The 20,439-nt window shown below is 31.1% G+C and overlaps 1 protein-coding gene and 1 long non-coding RNA gene across 2 annotated transcripts; both read left to right on the top strand.

The window, feature by feature from the left end:
* Window positions 1–9,546: 9,546 nt before the first annotated feature.
* LOC136064700 (uncharacterized) lies at window positions 9,547–12,301 on the top strand. The gene is made up of 2 exons (XR_010626291.1): window positions 9,547–9,695; window positions 12,156–12,301. It is a non-coding gene; the product is annotated as an uncharacterized LOC136064700 (long non-coding RNA).
* Window positions 12,302–12,902: 601 nt separating this feature from the next.
* On the top strand, window positions 12,903–19,512 carry LOC111999258 (uncharacterized). Its single transcript, XM_024031380.2, has 5 exons — window positions 12,903–13,406; window positions 14,701–14,893; window positions 16,645–16,709; window positions 16,848–17,061; window positions 19,023–19,512. Exons 1-5 carry the CDS (start codon window positions 13,039–13,041, stop codon window positions 19,290–19,292), a joined length of 1,110 nt encoding a protein of 369 aa, XP_023887148.2. The 5' UTR covers window positions 12,903–13,038; the 3' UTR covers window positions 19,293–19,512.
* The last annotated feature ends 927 nt before the right edge of the window (window positions 19,513–20,439 follow it).

Consider the following 20,439-nt stretch of genomic DNA (forward strand, 5'->3'; position numbering starts at 1 on the left):
CATACGTGTTTTGAACTATCCGTTGGGCTCTTCCTTCAATTACCAAATTACCCTTGATAAAAAAAAAGCCCTCAGTTCTCACGCCTATCCCTCATTCCTTTCATCTCATCTCTCTGCTCTCCCTTTGCCTTGAAGCTCACTCACGAAATAAAATTAATCAGACCACAACAATAAAAGCAAAAAAAATTCTTGCTCTCATAAAACTGATATAATTTAAACAACAAATCTAAAATCAAAACAACAACAACAACAACAACAACAACAGATCAAGAACAGAGAAAAAAAAAAAACAAAAAACCAAAAAAGCAAAAAAACAAAACAAAAACAAAAACAAAAACATAAAAAAAACAAAAAAAAAAAACAAAACAAAAACAAACAAACAAACTAACAAACAAAAAACAAAACAAAACAAATCAAACAAACAAACAAACAAAAAACAAAAAAAAAACAAAACAAAACAAAAACAAAAACAAAACAAAACAAAAAACAAAAAACAAAAACAAAAACAAAAACAAAAAACAAACAAAAAAACAAAAAAAGAACAACAATAAATGATCAAGAAAAAAAATAGAAGTCGATCTAAGACAAATCTAAAATCAAAAACAACAACTAGTCAAGAACAAGGAAAAAAAAATAGAAGCTGATATGACCCTTGGTTGCATGCACTCCTAGTGAGAAGGAGGAGCAACGGTAGCAGTGTGGTGGAGCAAAGGTGATTTCTTCTTTCTCTCCATGCATGTCTGTGTGTGTTTGAAGATAATGACACCAAAGGCAAGCAAGATTTATGTGAGACGTATCACAGAGAGAGCTAGAGAATTTATGGAATCAAGTAAGAAAAAAAAAAGAAAAAAAAATGAGTAGAAAATGAGAGAGCTAGAGAAAGAAAGAGTGAGGGCTTCTGGAATAAGTGGAAGTAAAGGGAAAAAAAAAAAAAAAAAAAAAGGAGAGGAAGTACTGTGTGGTGGGTATACGTGTGTGGAAAGGAGCTTCTGGAATCAAGTGATGGGTAAACGTGTGTGGTGGACAAAATGCAAGAGAAAAAAAAATAATAAAAAAAATAAAAAAAGAGGAAACATATGGATGAAAGAAAAGGCAAAGAATAAGAAATCACAATTTAAAAATAATACCATAATATTTTTACAATAAATTTTAAGTAATTAGCTAATATTGGTGAGTAAAAATATAATTTCAGTGGTGGGTTTAAATTAGAACTAGTAATAACTTTTCATATAAGATTTTGTTATGATTCTTGTGAAAGTATTGCAAAAATATTGTGAATGTAACATTTTTTGTTGAAAAATATAATTGTTGAGAATGAATAGGAAAAGAAAAAATAAAGATTAAAAAAGAATGAATTTGATTAAAAAAATTAAAATTAAAAAAGTGGATAGGCAAAAAATAAATGTCACTGTTGATTTTCCAAACAGTACAAAAATTTTCCTAACCTACTAGAAATGCTCTTATATATACATTGTCCTTTTTGGTAATTTACCCCTCAAACTGCCACTTTTATAAGTATTAACAAAACACTCAGCTTTTTCAAAAAGCACTTTTTAAAAACTTTTACCAAACACGTAGCTTTTTCAAAAAGCACTTTTTCATTGTGCACTTTTTGAAAACTCTACTTTTTCATTATGCACTTTTTCAAAAAGTCAAACCAAACTCACCCTAATTGTGTTTATAGGGCTTTGTTTCTGTTGCTTTTTAGTATTGCTTTGTTTCTGTTTATAATAAGCATATTTACACTCAAAAGCTGTTGGGTTAGTAAGTGAAGGTTCCAGTATTAAATAGCTCCTTATTTTTGTTCTTTGCAAGTACTTAACATGATTTTGTATTTTTTGTGTTTTGGCTGCTTTTAGTTCAAGTGAATTCCATGAGGTGAAATTGTGTTTATGGAGCTTTGTTTTTTGTTGCTTTCTAGTATTTCTCTGTTTCTGTTAGTAAGCATATTTACACTCAAAAGCTATTGGGTTAGTAAGTGAAGGTTCCAGTATTAATTATCTCCTAATTTTTGTTCTCTGTAGGTACTTAATAGGATTTTGTAGAATTTTGGTGTTTTGGCTGCTTTTAGTTCAAGTGAATTTCATGTAATATGTAGTTGATATTTTCAATAGAAATTGGATGTGCAATTGACCTCAAGCACTGGCATACCTTTAAATCAAACAATAATGAACTATCATAGCCAGTGAGTGAGATGTAATGAATTGTCTGACCACTAGCATTATTGTTAAGTTTTTCTTCTCTTTTTGTGAAAATTCATAGCTGCAAATATTTGAATAATAAATGTTATTAGCTTTCATAGTTTACTTATCAATAAAAGAAAAGAAGCTTCATGGTGGGATGAAGGAGTTTAGTGGTTCAATTGATACTTTAGTAGAATATATTTTGTTCTGCCACAAACAACCAATTTTTTAATCTTTTTTTTTTTTTTTTTTGTGAAAGCACAAATAATTGGAAGAAATTAGATCTTTCATGTTTAATTCAAGCAGTGTCATATGGATACTTTGATTTGCCTAGAATCAAGAAGCATGAAAAGGATGGAAATGCAAAGAAATTTCCATTACTTTATCTTATTTGTTTGGTGCTAAATTAGAATTTGCTTCATGTTAGAAAATTTACAACCTAAAGAAGTTTTTGAGTATCTTAATTGTACAAGAAAGGATTTGACCTTTGATCTGATGGAGTTCAAGAAAGATTGGATTTGTTTGGATACAACACTTGAGGAGGAAAAGGTTAGTAAAGCAATGTTAAAATTTTATATTCATCCCTTCTTTTTATTTTTCCATTATTGCTTGCTCAATCTCCCTCATTTATTGGTTCTTATATTCCTTTATCTTGCTCTAAGAAAAGAAGATAGTAAAGCTTTTGGGTTTTATGTGGATTCCTTAAAAATTATGACTCTATGGCTTACTTTTTCTTGATGATTTCAATGTAACTAATGTTGAATATTGTAGTCCTTAATTTTTTTATGCACAAGTCATTAATAAAATTAAGTTGAAAAGACATTTTGAAATTTCCTAATTAGTCAAAATCGATTCTTTAGTCAAATTTTTTTGAAATTTTTTTGAATATACCTTATCTGTGCTGAATAAAAATTCAGATTATCATGACTTCTTTGGCATTCAGATCTTTCTAATAATGACAATATTAACAATGCAACTAATGCTTAGCCCAAAAGTCAATGGAATTATAGTTTTATGTACTGTCAAGGTCTTCTCCATAGATGAAAAGGTAGTTTTATTTATATCGTTGATGGTTATGTGGTTTGTTTTTGGTGCTAAAAGTTCTTAATTCAATTCCGTAATTTTGGGCATGGTTAGTTTTAATTGTGATTTTTAGTACTTGGGTTGAATGCCATATAATGTGCTTATTTGCGCATTACATAGATAATAAAGGAAAAGTAAATATTGGGGCTCCGTCACGTTCTTGTAGCATTTGCATGCATATTTCAAATATGAATTTTTGTGTCTTAGACCCAAATTTGATGTCAGTAAGATCTTAGAAGCACAAAATTAATTTGTATTGGTATTTTGGAGATGGATTTTTGTGTCTTAGATCCTAACTTAATATCAATAATATTTTAAAAGCAGATCATTTAGTTTGAAATTATATATATGTATTTATGTGTATGTAGGAATTTCCATTTTGTGGAGGATCAATTGGAGCATTTAATTTGGATGATGTGCAATCAAAGGGGAAAGTGAATGGTTCAAATGGAAGCACCAAAACCCTAGGGAGAACATAGAGAAATTACTTCAATCAATTGCAATGTCCTCCACACGAGGATTAAGATGTGAGAAAGTTTCAAGTTATCTACTTAGTAAATGATTCAAATATGTGATTATCTTCGAAAGATGATTTTATGTTTTCTAATTGTTTGATTTGTGTTAATTTACAAGATAAAAATGTACTACTATCATCTTATGTTCAAAATATAATACCAGCTTTCTAATTATTTGTTCATGAATAATCTATAAACACAGATGCTCTAACTTTATAATAATTAGCTCGAACGACATTACATGCCCGTGTGTTTCAGATATGTAATGTTTCTTAGTGGCAATTTTATGGATGCTAAAAACATGTTCTATAAGCTTGAATTTACATGTTTCTTAGCAAAAACTACTCAAATAAACTCGTGCATCACACGAGTTAGCGACTAGTTTATCTTATGAATATGAAACCCTTACTGATTGTAAGAGCCTCTTTAAGGAACTTGCCCAACAAGATTGTTGGCCTTAGACAAGGCCTAGCTTCTTTGTTACAGATCTATTTGCATTTAATATATTCCTCTCTCATACCAAAAAAATTACATCTTTTAAGTCTTTGGAAACATGTGTGGTAATAACTTGTTATAGTTTCAATTTTTGGAGCTTCCTCCATGTACCTTTCTAGTTTGTTGATTTCTTTCTTTCTTTCTTTCTTTCTTTCTTTTTTTTTTTTTTTTTTTTATAAGAATGAGATATATATATATATATATATATTTTATTTTTTTTTAAATCTCCAATATTGTCTTTGGTAGATATTGCATCATCTTTAAATTGAGCCTTCTATTTCTTTTTTGTTAAAATACAATTTTTCATACTTTAAATTTGGACCAAATTCAATTTTCTCTCAAATAACTTTCCAACCATCTGTCATTAAAGAAATGGTAGATGTGAGTTATGTGACGAATAGAGTATCACATTTTGAAAACTATCATGCCACAAAATAAATTTAATTGAATATAGAGGAAATTATGAAATTGTTAATACCATGCCAACTTCGTTATAACTCGGTGGCCTTACTGGCTTTCCTTTATAAGGAGAACCAAAGTTCGAATCCCCCATCTCCCATTGTTGTGACTATCAAATTATTTTTTAAAAATGGTAAGCTAACAACTTTTTTAAATTTGAATCAACAAAAGCAAAAATTGAGCCAATTTTAGGGAAATGTAAGTTTCAACAAAAATTTAAAAAAATAATAATAATACTTGATTTTTAAGAGTAATTATTAAGTAATTCTAGAGTATAATGATGTGACAATCATTTCTTTTATATATAATAATGGATTTCACTAATTAAATTTATAGTAAGATTTACAATGCTTGTGATAAATGGGAGCATCACGTGGTTGTACTCTGAAAGTACAAAATAAGTTTTCCGACTTTTAATATGACTCCCTTCTTTTATAATTATTGATGAAGATTATAGTATTTATGGTTTTTTTTTTATATATGGTAGGTTTTACGGTTTAAATTTCCATCATTGCACCCCTAAAAAAAAGTATATATTATCTTTGTAATAAAATTACCTTGTAATAGGTTCTAGATAACTCAACTTGTAAAATGTCTTGTCATGTTTTATGGTATCTAAAAAAAATAAATAAAAAAACAGTTTGTAATGTGAGATAAATTTAGAGTTTCGGAAGAAAATAAACATACCTCTAACTATAGTTGTTTAAGTGTTTAGAGAAAAAGAAAACCAGCTATATGATATTGTATATATATAAATGGTCTTCTAGTCTACAGTCATTACCTCACATATATTTTTTTGATAGATACACAAGCTATATATATACATATATATATATATATAGGCTAGACAAGAAACCCTTTTAGTTTAAGATTTGTTCCATAACTCTCCTTCCATCAAAGAGTTTAACCAATTGTAACTCCATGGTATTTACTCACCATAGGGGTTATACCAATTGAGAGTTACCTATAAGATATTTACACCTAACATGTAACTTTCATACATAAAAAAAGTTAATTAAGACATGATTTTCATCTATCACTCAAATGTGGGCCACATAAATTCAAAGAAGATATAATCTTACATGTAATCCATGCACATGGTCCTTTTATAATTTTTATTAAATATTTATATGATTTTATAATTCGACTTGTACATGGTAATAATTAAATTTCATAACCAACACTTTTATCAATATCTTTTCAAAATTTGGGTCAAATAGTATACACAATATATAAAGATGGAATCCTTTATCTGTGATCAAGTTACTATTTGCATCATATTAGTTGTTTGTATATTTGAAAATCTGTAACATCTATCTAGATTAGTAAAACTCCATAGACAAGCAGAAAGAATAATTAACTCTTTAGAAGTTTATAATATAAAGATATCAAACATAAAGCATTCAATTAACAATAATTTTAATTTTTTAAAAAAAATATTATTTCCATAAATGAATGAATAACCCAAACATTATATACTCACATATATAACTAATTATAGTAATGATTGAATTAAAGAATTTAGTTGTTGCAACTTAAATTTGTAAATAGAAATATTTAAACTAATTAATAAAGAACAAGGTGATCAATAGTTGACAAAATTTAACTCAAACCTATTAATCAACCCAAATTTGGAGGAAAAGATTGGTAATGGATAGAAGTATTTTATGACTGTAGGAGGTAAAATATTAAGTCAATTATAAAATGTCACATCAAAATTTAGTGACAAATTCTAAATTTATTTCATTAAATTAAATTAATCAAGTGTTGACATGTGTCATTCAAGATGATAATTTCCCTAATTAAATAGAGATAAATATCCTTATTAAATTAGAATGATATTAGTTAATAACTATCTCTATTAAAATAAATAAAAATATAGATAATTTTCGTAACAAGTTCTAGTGGGACTCTTTAACTTTGAGCCAATTAGAATCTACCACTTATCTTCAATAAGATCAAATTAAAGTGGGACTCATCCTTTGAAACCACTATAAATAGAGGGTATACCTCTTCTCATTCAACACAATTTTTCCAATACGTCAAAACTCTAGAGAAATTCTACCTCAAGAACACATGAAAAAAGCTTCAAAAGCCTAAATAAATTTCAAAAAGCCCTAAATCATTGAAGCTCAACAGATCAATCCTCTAAAGCCCCAAAGAACTTCAACCTAATATCCTTCAAATTCAAAGAACATTCAAAGACTTGAAGAACAACAAACCCTCAACAAGCTCAAAGCCAAAGATTTGTTGAGAAGATCGCTCAATCCATCTTCTGATCAAAGTAAAGGAGATTTCGAGTTCGAGTCAAGATTACAAAGGAGATAGAATCAGAGGATTATTCTTTTTTAAAAGAATCAAAAACAAAGAATTCTACTCATTATTCAATCAATACAAATTTATATTTGCAAAGAACTTTTCAATTGTTTGATTTTCAAACTTAAAAAAATTTTGTGTTTACAATAACATGTTTTAAAAAGGGTCAACGTGAAACCCAACACATGAAAAGGGTCAACAGGAAACCCAACCCATGTAAAGGGTCAACACAAGACCCTACTCAATAGATCATAAATTTTTTTTTTTTTTTTTTTTTTTTGTGTGGCCATGACTATCATACTATACCTAAAATTTATACAAACTCACTTTTTTCAAATCTCAATTTTTTCACTCCTAACCAAAAACAAAAAAATCTCGACCAAACAAAAAAAAAAAAAAAAAGAAATTAAAATATTTTCTATCCTTCTACCTTTCTACCCTTCCAACTAAACGATCACTTACTTTTGAATGAGAGATCTAAGATTCAATTCTTATCTACACAAAAAATCGATTGGCGTCTTAGTCTGATGATTAAAAATAGGATAAACTACGTATTTGGTCCCTAACCTTTACACTAAATGTCAATTTAGTCCCTGACTTTTCAAATGTGTCAATTTGATCCTCAACCTTTTGGAATTGTGTCAATTTTGTTTTTGTCGTTAAATGATGAATGGAAAAGCAAAATTAAAAAAAAAAAAATTATGACACATGCATGTACAGTGTACTGTCATGTAGAATAAAACTGAAAGAATAATAATAAAATAAAAATAAATGGAAAACCAATATATATATATATATATATATTAAAAATTAGGATATCATCCTGAAGAAACAAATTTCATAGTGCCGTGTCAACTAGAAATTAACAAAACCTGTTTAGTTGTGGAGAAACTATTGGAAATGGAAGTAGAAAAGCAACTGAAAGACCTACAATCATTTCAAAATAAAAAATTTCTGATACTATAGGAGATGGAGGTGGAGAGAGCTGAGAGGAGGATAGTGAAGGGTTAGGGGTATGATCAGAATTTAGTGAAAAGTCACGGAATATGGTGTAGAAGATAAAACGGTGTTGTCTGGGAGCCTCAAGTTCCTATAGGATAATACAAGCCATGGTCTCTAATTAAGATTGACGCTTGCTTGTTTCCAAAGCTCAATGGTAATACAACAACAGATTTTTTAAGGTGGTAGGATCTTTCCACTACTTTCTTTACTCATTAGTAATGAAAAAAGACAAAATGGGTACTGATGATGCCAAAAAAATCACCAGTGAGCCACACGGTTCCAACTCGCTCGATACCAAACCTGCCCAACACAGAAAAAGAAGAAGACCTTACAGAGAGTACCGGTGTGGTACCGGCCAAAGACCCTCCGAAGGTTGAGTCAGAAGAGAGCTCCAACAATGCTAGAGAGTGTGAGCTTTAGAGAAATTGTGCGTACCTTTTTCTTGAGGGTCTTTGGGTTTTTATAGTAGCGTAGGGCTAGACTCCTTTCTTTGCGGAATAAGTCTTTTCCTTATAGGGAAGATACTCATTAATACGTGTATATTCTAGAATTCTACTCATGTTAGGACTCTACAAACCAGGACTAATCTTGTGTCGCAGTATTTTCTATTTAAGGTTCCTTGGAGACCACATAATAATGGGCCAGATACCACGTGGCCGTTCGGCCCGTTCATGCCACGTCTGTTCGTGCCACCTCCGTCCAGATAGCTTTGTCATGCATAATTTTTCCTCTTCAGTTGTTAACCAAGCTAGTGGTACTCTTTCTCATTTGCTCATCCCTTATATAGCATGAAAAGGGAGACTTTCTTTTCCATGTAGGACAACAAAATTTGCCTAAGGTTCCAACCATGGTCTAGCCCTTAGCCTTTGAAGCAAAAATTGTCCCCACAGGTACGAAACCTTGGCTAAAAAGGATTTTGTGTCAAAACCATAAACAAAAGAATTTTTTTGTTTTTGTTTTTGTTTTTTTTGTTTTGTTATTTCTTGTATTTGATACATTATAATTTGCATCAGAAATAATACAATATTTTCATTTTGGATTGATTTTAAGTTTTTCAGTTGCTTTTCTATTTCCTTTTCTTACAGTTTCTTGGCAACCAAATAGGAACTTGTTAATTTTTGGCTTTTGCGGAAGGGTTAACAGCGTGAAACTTTGATTGTTCAGGATGAGATCCTAATTTTAACATAAAATGGTTTTTCTTTTTTCTAATTATTATTCCTTTCTTTTCTTTTCTTTTTCCGCGTAGCAGTATGCATGTCATTTTTATTTTAGCTATTAATCAGGTTAGTATTTCCATCCATCGCTTAATGATAAAGACTAAATTGGCGCAAAACCAAAAAGTTAGGGACTAAATTAACACATTTAAAAAAGTAGGGACCTAATTGACATTTAGAGTAAAAGTTATGGACCAAATACGTAATTTACCCTAATAAAATACAATTATCAAAAGCTGATCCTATAAGTTATATATATATATATACACACACAACTTATGGTAACTTGTTTTCATTCGGTTTTCTGGTTTTGGTCACAAGGAGCTCCGTTGTGTGGTCATTTTTCGATGTCTCTGGGGAAGAGATGGGTCTCCATAACTATTTTCATCCTCTTCTTTGTTATCAGCTTCGTCTATTGGATTGACAAGGTAAGTCCCTCCCAGGCTATCTATTATCCTAACAAGTTTGTTTGTTTTTCTTTGCTTATTAACATAGTTAACAACAATCTCTTTTTCTTTTAAAAAGTTATAGAGGTGTTTAACGAGGTTGTTGACCGTAACCTTTGTTACAGTGTCCAGGGTTTTCTCATTTTCTGAAGTCATAAACCAAAGGCCTGTATGATTATTGTGGTCTATATTGATCAACCCCACTCTTGATAGTCATGTCCTAAATCACTCACATCTCATCTTTATATTTAAACCAAAAATCTACTTTTTTTTCTATCTTACCCTGCCCTTCTGCAAGTTTGGGCCGAAGTCAACCATTGCTTTGGGAAGAGAAGAGAGAAAGAGGAAGGGACCTTGGGCTTAGGAATAGAACTAGAGGGAGAAAATTAAAATTATTATATAAAAAATAGATAAAAGGTACTAGAGTAATGAGTAGAGGTTGTTGACCGTAACCTTTGTTACAGTGTCCAGGGTTTTCTCATTTTCTGAAGTCATAAACCAAAGGCCTGTATGATTATTGTGGTCTATATTGATCAACCCCACTCTTGATAGTCATGTCCTAAATCACTCACATCTCATCTTTATATTTAAACCAAAAATCTACTTTTTTTTCTATCTTACCCTGCCCTTCTGCAAGTTTGGGCCGAAGTCAACCATTGCTTTGGGAAGAGAAGAGAGAAAGAGGAAGGGACCTTGGGCTTAGGAATAGAACTAGAGGGAGAAAATTAAAATTATTATATAAAAAATAGATAAAAGGTACTAGAGTAATGAGTAATGCGATTTTTGATAATGACTAAAGAGGAATGACCATTAGAATCTATCTTTTAGGTTCCATTATTGCCAAGACTAACTATAGAGAACAGCTGTAGCATTTTTATCAACTTGCTGAGTGGTAGTTATCCCAAAAAAAAAAAAAATAATGCTAACGAATGCTCTTAAGGTATTGGTTAATAATCTATTTTAAGAAAGTTTTAATATCACTTTTATGAAAAATGAAAAAAGCTATCAAAATATTAATTACTTTTTTTTTTTCATTTCCCATATAAACTTTCTTTAAATAGATTATTAACCAATATTCTAATGACATTCGTTAATATTTCAAAAAAAAAAAAAATTGCTGAGTGGAAAATAGTGAGATGCAATATGGTTTTTATGAGTGACTTGCAATGATTTGACTAGAAAAATAAAGGAAAATTACACTAACTTCTACGGAGGTTTTTTCATTATCATACTTAACTCTTATCTAGTTTAAAATAAGAAACTCACTTTTTTTATTACTATAAATTATATTCCAAACAACCCTTTGTGCTCTAAACTTTTAATGTCGCTGGTATTGTGTGGGTGAGATAATACAGCTTTTGATGTCTAACTAGGTGGACCATACAGTGTTCAAAATAATTACACAATTGCTACTCAACACTAGTGTTTGTTGTTTAAAAACAAACTGGAGATGATTTCAAAACCATCATTTTGAACAATATTTTCCAAACAACCCCTGAACAGGAATGGCATACCAAATGCCATTTTTTTTTTGGACGCTAGGGTTCAGTGTTTAAACACTGAACACTATGTTTTAAAATGGGTGACCAAACGGCCCCATGGTGTCTTATTTTAAATTGAGGGAAAGATAAGTGCAATAACCCAAAAAAAAAAATAGAGGAAGTCAGTATAATTTTCCCAAAAATAATATGGCTAGTCGGGAGTGAATGTTCTTTTGGTCAATATTGGTTAGCCCCGTTCTTAATTTCTTGAGTCTAAAGAAACAACTGAAAGCCATTATTTATATTTTTTTAGTATGTATTGCTTTTAGAATCCAATTCCCCTCATCTATTTCATAATATTTTATTTTAATGGCCTTCGTAATCGAATGGCATCTTGGATAAGATTTATGACTAAGGATAAATTAGTGCTATTTTTTTAGACTACTACACCTTTTACTTAAAAGAACTATTTTTTTTTTATTCCGTTTTGCTAATCAAGACGCGTAAGCTGCACGCCATTGACTAACCTGGGAATATTCAAGGTATATTCTCCTATATTTACAAAACGGGTGTTTGGTAAATAAGTTTGGGTAATGTTATTTAAGTATTTTTGATATATGTGTTGGTAAAAAGGTGTATAAAAATATGTGTAAATGTATTTGAAATGTGAAAAATGTTGCTCAAACTTGGTTACCAAACGGACTAAACGTGAAATCTTGGAGATCGAAAGCTAGCGCTGTTTGGTAGACTTGTTTAAATACATATTTTCAGTTTTTAAACAACATTACAAGTATTTTCACACACTTTTTTACTCACATATATTTCCACACATATTTTCAAATAACAAAACACATGTTTTAAAACCCATGTACCAAATACCTCTTGACAGTTTGAAATTTTGAACACTTTGGTCCCCACTTCCTTTGGCTAATTAAATATAGTTTGTTCATTGTTTTTTAAGTCTGCCTTAACAGGTAACTACATATTTAGGACATTTGCAAATACAATAAGTCCTAAAAAGTCCTCTGCCCAAGTTGAGTTCCCATTCAATTGCTCCAATTTGAACTTAACATGTCCAACCAATCACCCGGCGACAATTGAGAAAGAGGAATCATCCCCTGTGGCATGTCCAGCGTACATGCGGTGGATTCACGAAGATCTACGGCCATGGAAGAGTGCCGGAATCACGAGGGACATGGTGGAAAGGGGAAGAGATTATGCAACTTTTAGACTAGTGATTGTAAAGGGAAAGGTTTATGTTGAGCAAATTAGGGGGACATTTCAAACTAGGGATATCTTTACAATATGGGGAATTTTGCAGCTTCTGAGGTTGTACCCTGGGAAGGTCCCAGATTTGGAGTTGATGTTTGTCTGTGGGGACGAAACCGTGATTAAAATTTTTTTTTTGAGAAAGTAAAAATCTTGGATATCGAAAGCTAGCGCTGTTTGGTAGACTTATTTAAACACATATTTTCAGTTTTTAAACAACATTACAAGTATTTTCATACACTTTTTTACTCACATGTATTTCCACACATCTTTTCAAACAACAAAACACATATTTTAAAACCCATGTACCAAATACCTCTTGACAGTTTGAAATTTTGAACACTTTGGTCCCCACTTCCTTTGGCTAATTAAATATACTTTGTTCATTGTTTTTTAAGTCTGCCTTAACAGGTAACTACATATTTAGGACATTTGCAAATACAATAAGTCCTAAAAAGTCCTCTGCCCAAGTTGAGTTCCCATTCAATTGCTCCAATTTGAACTTAACATGTCCAACCAATCACCCGGCGACAATTGAGAAAGAGGAATCATCCCCTGTGGCATGTCCAGCGTACATGCGGTGGATTCACGAAGATCTACGGCCATGGAAGAGTGCCGGAATCACGAGGGACATGGTGGAAAGGGGAAGAGATTATGCAACTTTTAGACTAGTGATTGTAAAGGGAAAGGTTTATGTTGAGCAAATTAGGGGGACATTTCAAACTAGGGATATCTTTACAATATGGGGAATTTTGCAGCTTCTGAGGTTGTACCCTGGGAAGGTCCCAGATTTGGAGTTGATGTTTGTCTGTGGGGACGAAACCGTGATTAAAAAACGTGACCACCAAGGGCTAAAAGCCACGTCGGTGCCACCGGTGTTCAATTATTGTGAGGATGATGAAACACTAGACATTGTCTTCCCTGATTGGACCTTCTGGGGTTGGTAAGTTTTCTTTTCAAATTTAATTACAATTTCATTGCAAAAATTTACTTATAAATCTCACATATGTATTAAACACACAAACACTTATAAACCTCACATACCTAATATTGTATATCCATAAGATGCGGTACTCCTAAACGGTAAACTCACCCCCATAATAATTTTCTAAGATGGTCGACGTTATAATAATAGCTTTAGGGCATTCATATCAAACCTTTTAGATTTAGTTTTTCTTTCTCAAAACAAAAAAAAAAAATATAGTTTTTAAAGTCTCAAAAAGTCAGTTTATTTATTTTAGCACCTAACATTAAAATTTCTACGTTTACACTCTTCTCATAAACAATTTATTAAAATAAAATAAAACTTTTCAACAAAAAATTCATAGCAACCAGCCACCACCAGCCACTTTCACCACCACTATACACTTTCCCCACCACCACCGTGGGAATCACAACCCACCACCACCACAACAGACCAAACCCATGATCCAAAATCAACTACCACCACCATAGCACAGCAAACCACGATCCAAAACCATTTAGCACCACCACATATTTTTTTGAGAGAGTTTGAGCCAGAGCACGCATGCAGATCTAACAATGACAAATTTCAACGGTGAGGGAGATGCGAAATATGACAATCAAAGTCTGAAAATTTTCGTGGGTAAGCACACAATAGAGTCGTCGATGGTCAGATATAACCTTTTACAGATGGTTTGAGATTTCTATTTGGATAATATGGTGGGGTTTTGGCTTTCCAGTTATGAAGTATTTTGTTTCAGTTTGGTGTTGTGAACGGAGAAGAAGATAGGAAATAGAGAATTTTTTTTTTTTTTTTTTAAGAAGCTAGATCAAGGACCTGGGAAAAATAGAGAAATTTAAGAAAGAAAGAGAAACAAATATTATTTAATAAGATAAGAGAGAGAACGGTATAATTTTTTTTTTTTAAGTTTCTTAATACGATGAGCTGCCAAAGGACAACTCACTGTAGCTTGGATGTTAAAATTTTAAGATTTAACATTGATGTAGATGCTTCTGTGGTTTGTGTTGCTAAAATATAATTTTTTAGTATTTTAGTATTTTAAAATCTTTAATTAAGTAAAACTTGTAAAAAAGGTTACACTTCTTTGATTTTTTTTTTTTTTTTTATATGATTCAGTTTCTAATAGTGGTTATTATAAAATAATAATATTAATTATAACAGGGGTTGCACTCCTTTGTTTTCTCATGTGATTCATGGTTATTCTTTTTTTCTTTTTCTTTTTTAAATCATTAAAAAAAATTTCCTTCGTTAGGTCTGAGGTCGATATAAAGCCATGGGGGACAACGTTGGAGGCCCTAAAAGAAGGCAATAAAAAGATCAAATGGAAAGATAGAAAACCCTATGCTTTCTGGAAAGGGAATCCATATGTGTCTGAAAAAAGAGTAGAGCTTATGAAGTGCAATCTCTCTAACAAAAATGATTGGAATGTTCGTTTATATATCCAGGTAAATTTCTTTATCAAATTCCTTGATTTTTATTTTATTGAATATTCATACAACTCTAGTATGAGTGGTCAATTGTTTAGTTATCGGGAACCTTTTGCTAACAATATTTAGTAAAAGAAAAGGCATTAAATACTTGTACATCAAACAGGGTTGGCTAAATACAATTTCAGGCTTAAAGAAAAAATTTAAATGGGTGTTTTCATATTTAATTATCACTTAAATAATATTTAGTTTATTAACCATCAATTTAGTAAATGTTTTATATTACAAATTTTTATTAACAACCCATTATTCTTGCTTTTAGTATGATTTATTCACTTGAGCGATGCTTGGGATATTATAAATTTTACTACATAAACCTTACAAAATGGCGTGCCTTCAATTAAAAAAATTAATTAATTTAAATTCATTTATTATGTTATTTCGGTAACACCAATCACATTTTTGCCACATCAATTCGTAATTTTTTTGTAATAAAATTTTTGGTAGTTTAGCATTTTTTTTATTCACTTAATGGTGATTTGGTTGGATATATATTAATCTATATTTATTTTTTGGGAAAATGCTAAAAGCTATCACAAATTTTATTTCAAAAATCTTATAAACTGATATAAAAGAGAATGTGAATGGTTGCACTTCAATAGGATAATAAATGAATATATGCATTACTTCTTGTGATGGTGACACAAAAATTTCTAAGTTCTCTAAAGTAAAATTTGTAATCTATATATATAATAATAAGTAAAACTGAGAGAAACTCAAATTAGAATACCAATTTTGCGCTATGTGTCTTAAATTATTTATTCTTAAAGAGTTTTATTTCTTAATTTTAGAATCAAATGTGGGACCACATCATAAATTTTCATCCAAGTGAGTTATTAAGTACAAAAACCAAAGAGTCTAAAATAAATGAATCGTAAAAAAAAAAAAAAAAATGCTTCACAATAATTTTTTTTTTTTTTAAAGGACAACTTACATTTGATACCTAATAATATTCACACAATTTTTTAAAAAGTTAACAAAATATAAAAATGACTATCAATAGTATTTAAATTATATATATAAAAATCATATTATACATCTTATTGTATAGCTTTAAGTGTATCCATACATATGCAGGAGTTACAAGCTAGTATTTATAACATCACTCAATTTCTCAAGCATTCTTAAAAATAGAGGGAAAAAAAATGTAACAATTCACACACACACACACACACACACAATATATATATATATATATTAAAATATAATAAAATAAAAAATAAAAATAAAACTTATGCCCCCTCTTTGGGGGCCTTTCTCTAGTAGCGGTCCTAGGCCTAGGGCCGGTGGGCCAACCTTGACAACATTGACATGTTGGATTGTCAAAATTGTGAAGAACACATGTAATTATCTTAATAAAAAACTTAAATTAGTTATCTCATCTTTGGTTTTCATGAAAAAAATGCCCATTAAAGTGGATGGTTTCTTCAAACAATAAGTAGCTGAGGGGTCATCTGTTAAATTAAATGATATTGAGCATCTTATCGAGAAACAAGTGAGCTATTTCTTTGTGAAATTGTGCTTAATTTCATATGTGGAAATTATGCAAAGATCTTGTTTGATCCTATTTTGGAAGTACAAATAGTGTTTTTTTTTTCCTCTTTAGAAGAAATAGAGTGAAAGAAACATATAGGAAAAAAGAACTAGGCAGACAGGGTTTTGAGAGAAATTTGGAACATATTTATTTCAACTATTTTATCTGTATTCAGGACTGGGGAAAAGAATCTACAAATGGATTCAAGAACTCAAAACTAGAAGACCAATGCACCCATAGGTAAATATTGCACTTCTTTAATTTTCTCAACAATTCATTTTTCTTCATTTTTCTTATAATTTCCTTTTAAATATGTCATAATACATTCATAGTGTTATTAACATTCTTTTCTGTTTTGTTTGGCTTTTTCATGTGAAGATATAAAATTTACATAGAAGGAAAGACATGGTCAGTGAGTGAAAAGTACATTCTAGCTTGCAATTCCATGACCTTGCTATTGATGCCTCAGTACCATGACTTTTTCACAAGAAGCTTGGTGCCCATGCAACACTACTGGCCCATCAAAATAACTAATAATACATGCAGAGATCTTAAGCTTGCTGTGGAATGGGGCAATTATCACACCGACAAGGTAAGCCTCTCTTACTCTCTTCCCCTCTTGACACAACCAAATTTAGCCACATGTGGACATGCATGTGTGGTGGCTTTGTTTTCCTAAAACAGTTCTCTTTTCTTGAATTATGAAAATCATAAACCAATGCAGAACACTTATATAGAAATGCACTGTTTAAAAGCCTTCTCAAAATGGTGTTAATTGTTTTTGTTAATTTTCTATTTTTCCTTGGAGAAATAGCACGATTTTTTCTGATTTTCTCATGGAATGCTTGTTATATACATAGTAGACTAGTGCTATACATTTTGGAAAGAGTAATGACAAGGATATTACAAAATTTACTACATAAACCTTACAAATTATTGATGTATCACTAATCACAAAAAACTAATCGAAAAATACTAAAACTGTTTGTTTGTTTAGACCCCTTTAAAACAAATTGTTTACAACTAGTGAATTAGCCAAGTACATAGATTAATTATGAGATCTAGATTAAACAATAGTATATCATATCATGCACAGCAGAAAAGTAAAAGACTCAAAGATATGATCACCTAGGAAAACCAATAAAACTAAATGTTTCAAGGTAAAAACCTAGGGAGGATTTGACCTAACTATTCTCAAGGTAAACAAATCTACTAGAAAGAATTGAAGTTTACAAAAAATTTAACTCCTAAACCTAATGCTACCAGTGGAACTTACTAACATGACCACGTACAGCTCCAACTCCACGAACTTTTCTCTCTTGGATTTGTTGAACACAAGCTCCCCCGCTTATGACTTTAAGATACCACTTAAAGGTTTCAGATCACCAATCGTTGTTGATCTTGTAGCAGCAACTTGATTCCCTTAGCACTTGATTATAGATTTTGTTTTGATAGACACTTGTAGAGTTAGAAGGTTACAGAAACCTCACGGATCTCATAGGAGTAACTTACAAGTCTTTCAAGAGTCTTCAAAACTTAATTAGGGTTTTCCTTTTACACTTATAAGTGTTGGACTAAAACCCTAAACATTTTCGCAGGCTTGAGTTTGGTTTAAATTTTGCAAAATTAACTTTTTTGTGATTTTCGATTGGTCGAGTCTAAATTTTGATCGGTCGAGCTTCACAGAACTTGAGCTCTCCTTTCTGCAACTTGAATGTTCTTGAATCTTGATTTGTACAATCTTGAGCAATGTCTAACACCTAATCTAGACATGTTTTTGTTCTCAGTTTACCAACATACACAAAATAAGAATCTAAATATTTAATCATAAATATTTAGAAGCTAACAAAAACTACTATCAATTTTACTAATCCTCCATCTATTATCCCTCAACTATAAGTTGTGTCAATGTAATAATTCAACTTTCAAAATCAAGTCACAATGTCATCCTTCTGTCCCCCATTTAAATTTTAACGTAATTAATAGTTGAAAGTTGATTTACCTTTAGAATTTTCACACTTTCTATAGATACCTTTTAACTTATGCTCTATTTGCTACATTAACTAATTTCGTCGATCTCATTACGTCGATCTCATTAAGATTTAAAAGAAGAGAAGTTTCATAATGATATTTACTTGATATTGAAACTTAAGGGACTAAGTTGGTTCAACTAACAGTTGGGGGGATTAAATTGACACAACTAACACTCAAGGGACCAAATTAAACTTTATTGCATAATTTGATGACCACAGCAATAATTTAACCCAAATAAATGTCTTAATTTCTATTTTCTATGAATGATGACTCATTAATTTCTAAAGGTTTTAGAGTAAAATTAATAGTATCTTTATCATCACATTTATTTATTATGTTATTAAAGTTGTACATATTACATTCGTTGATTCGTCACCTTATAAACAATGTGACAGTCAACAATGGGACCCAACATGCACTATGTTTCTTATTTGGTGCACGACACGCTTCAAATTTATTTATTTCTTTATTTAATTGTTTTTCTTCACAATTCTATCTCCTTCAACACTTATATTTCAGGCACAGGAAATTGGAGAGGCAGGAAGCAAATTCATTCAGGAGAACCTTAAAATGGACTTTGTTTACGACTACATGTTTCACTTGTTAAGTGAATACTCAAAGCTCTTGAAATTTGAACCAACAATTCCTCTAGGAGCGCTTGAGGTCTGTTCAGAAACAATGGCATGTCGAGAGGGTAATAAATTTTGGAGAATTAAGAATTTCATGGTGGAGTCCATGGTGAAATCCCCTAGGGATACACTTCCATGCACAATGCCTCCTCCTTTATGATCTTCCGAGTTCCAGCTATTGATGCCATTTCTCGAAGAAAATAAAATATAATGAAAGAAGTGGATATGTGGGAGAATGAATATTGGGAGAAACTAGTTAGTTGAAAATTTGAAATACAATAAGGGCCTTTGTTGTTTGTGTGTGCTTGTTTTGAAGCTTAAAATTTGTAGTATAATCCAGTATTTAATTTCTCAGACTTCCCTTTGGGCTTTGAAGGTTATTCTAAGTTTCTAACAAAACTTGTTACTAAAAAAAATAGGGGCTTTGAACAGGGCCGGCCTAAGGCCTAGGCTCCACCAAAAAACAAAATTTTCCTTAGGAAAACAAAGGTCCCACATCCTGTAGTTAAATGCCTAAATTTTTATAAAATTATATATAATTTTTATAAGCTTATTCATTTTTTTTTATTAGTGATTTTTTTTTAATACTTTTATTAGTGATGTTAAGTATACTACAAATTTTATTATTGACTTACAAATTGCCATGTTATTAATTACAAAAAAGTGATATTGGAAAATCTGATTTTATATCTCATACAAAACACACAGCAGAAGCAACAATCACGGAGCATCTCCAAGTGGTTCCAGATGAGATTATGTGCAGAGCCTTCCCTACCACCCTAAAAGGACCAATACAAGTGTGGTTCAGCAAGATACCTCCAAGCACAGTGAGTTCTTTTGAAGAGTTGAGTAAGTTGTTTGTTAATAACTTCATTGGAGGACAAAGACACAAACGCTCCTCGTCTAGCTTGTTAACTACTGAACAATGAGAAAATGAAAGCTTGCGGTCCTTCATTACTCGCTTTAACAGAGAAGCCCTCACAGTAAACGAGATGGACGACAAACTGTTATTGGCTGCCTCTCATAACGGAGTCAATTTAGATTTGTTCATCCATAAGCTATACGAAAAGGAGCCTCAAACTATGGCTGAGCTCGTCCATTCAGCCCAGAATTTCATGAATGCAGAAGATGCAATCATAGCCAAGAAGCGGAAGAAAGCAGAACGTATGGAATTGGATCCCCCTCGTCATATTGAATAGGGTCCTCATCCAAAGAAAGCTCGGACAGGAGAGAAGAAGGATCGAGATAATAGAAAGACGGGCTCGTCCTCAGGAAGAAGTTTAAGGAAGTTGATTTCGTTCAAATCC

Source organism: Quercus suber, unplaced genomic scaffold (assembly GCF_002906115.3).
Source record: "Quercus suber isolate HL8 unplaced genomic scaffold, Cork oak 2.0 scaffold_741, whole genome shotgun sequence".
Taxonomy (NCBI): domain Eukaryota; kingdom Viridiplantae; phylum Streptophyta; class Magnoliopsida; order Fagales; family Fagaceae; genus Quercus; species Quercus suber.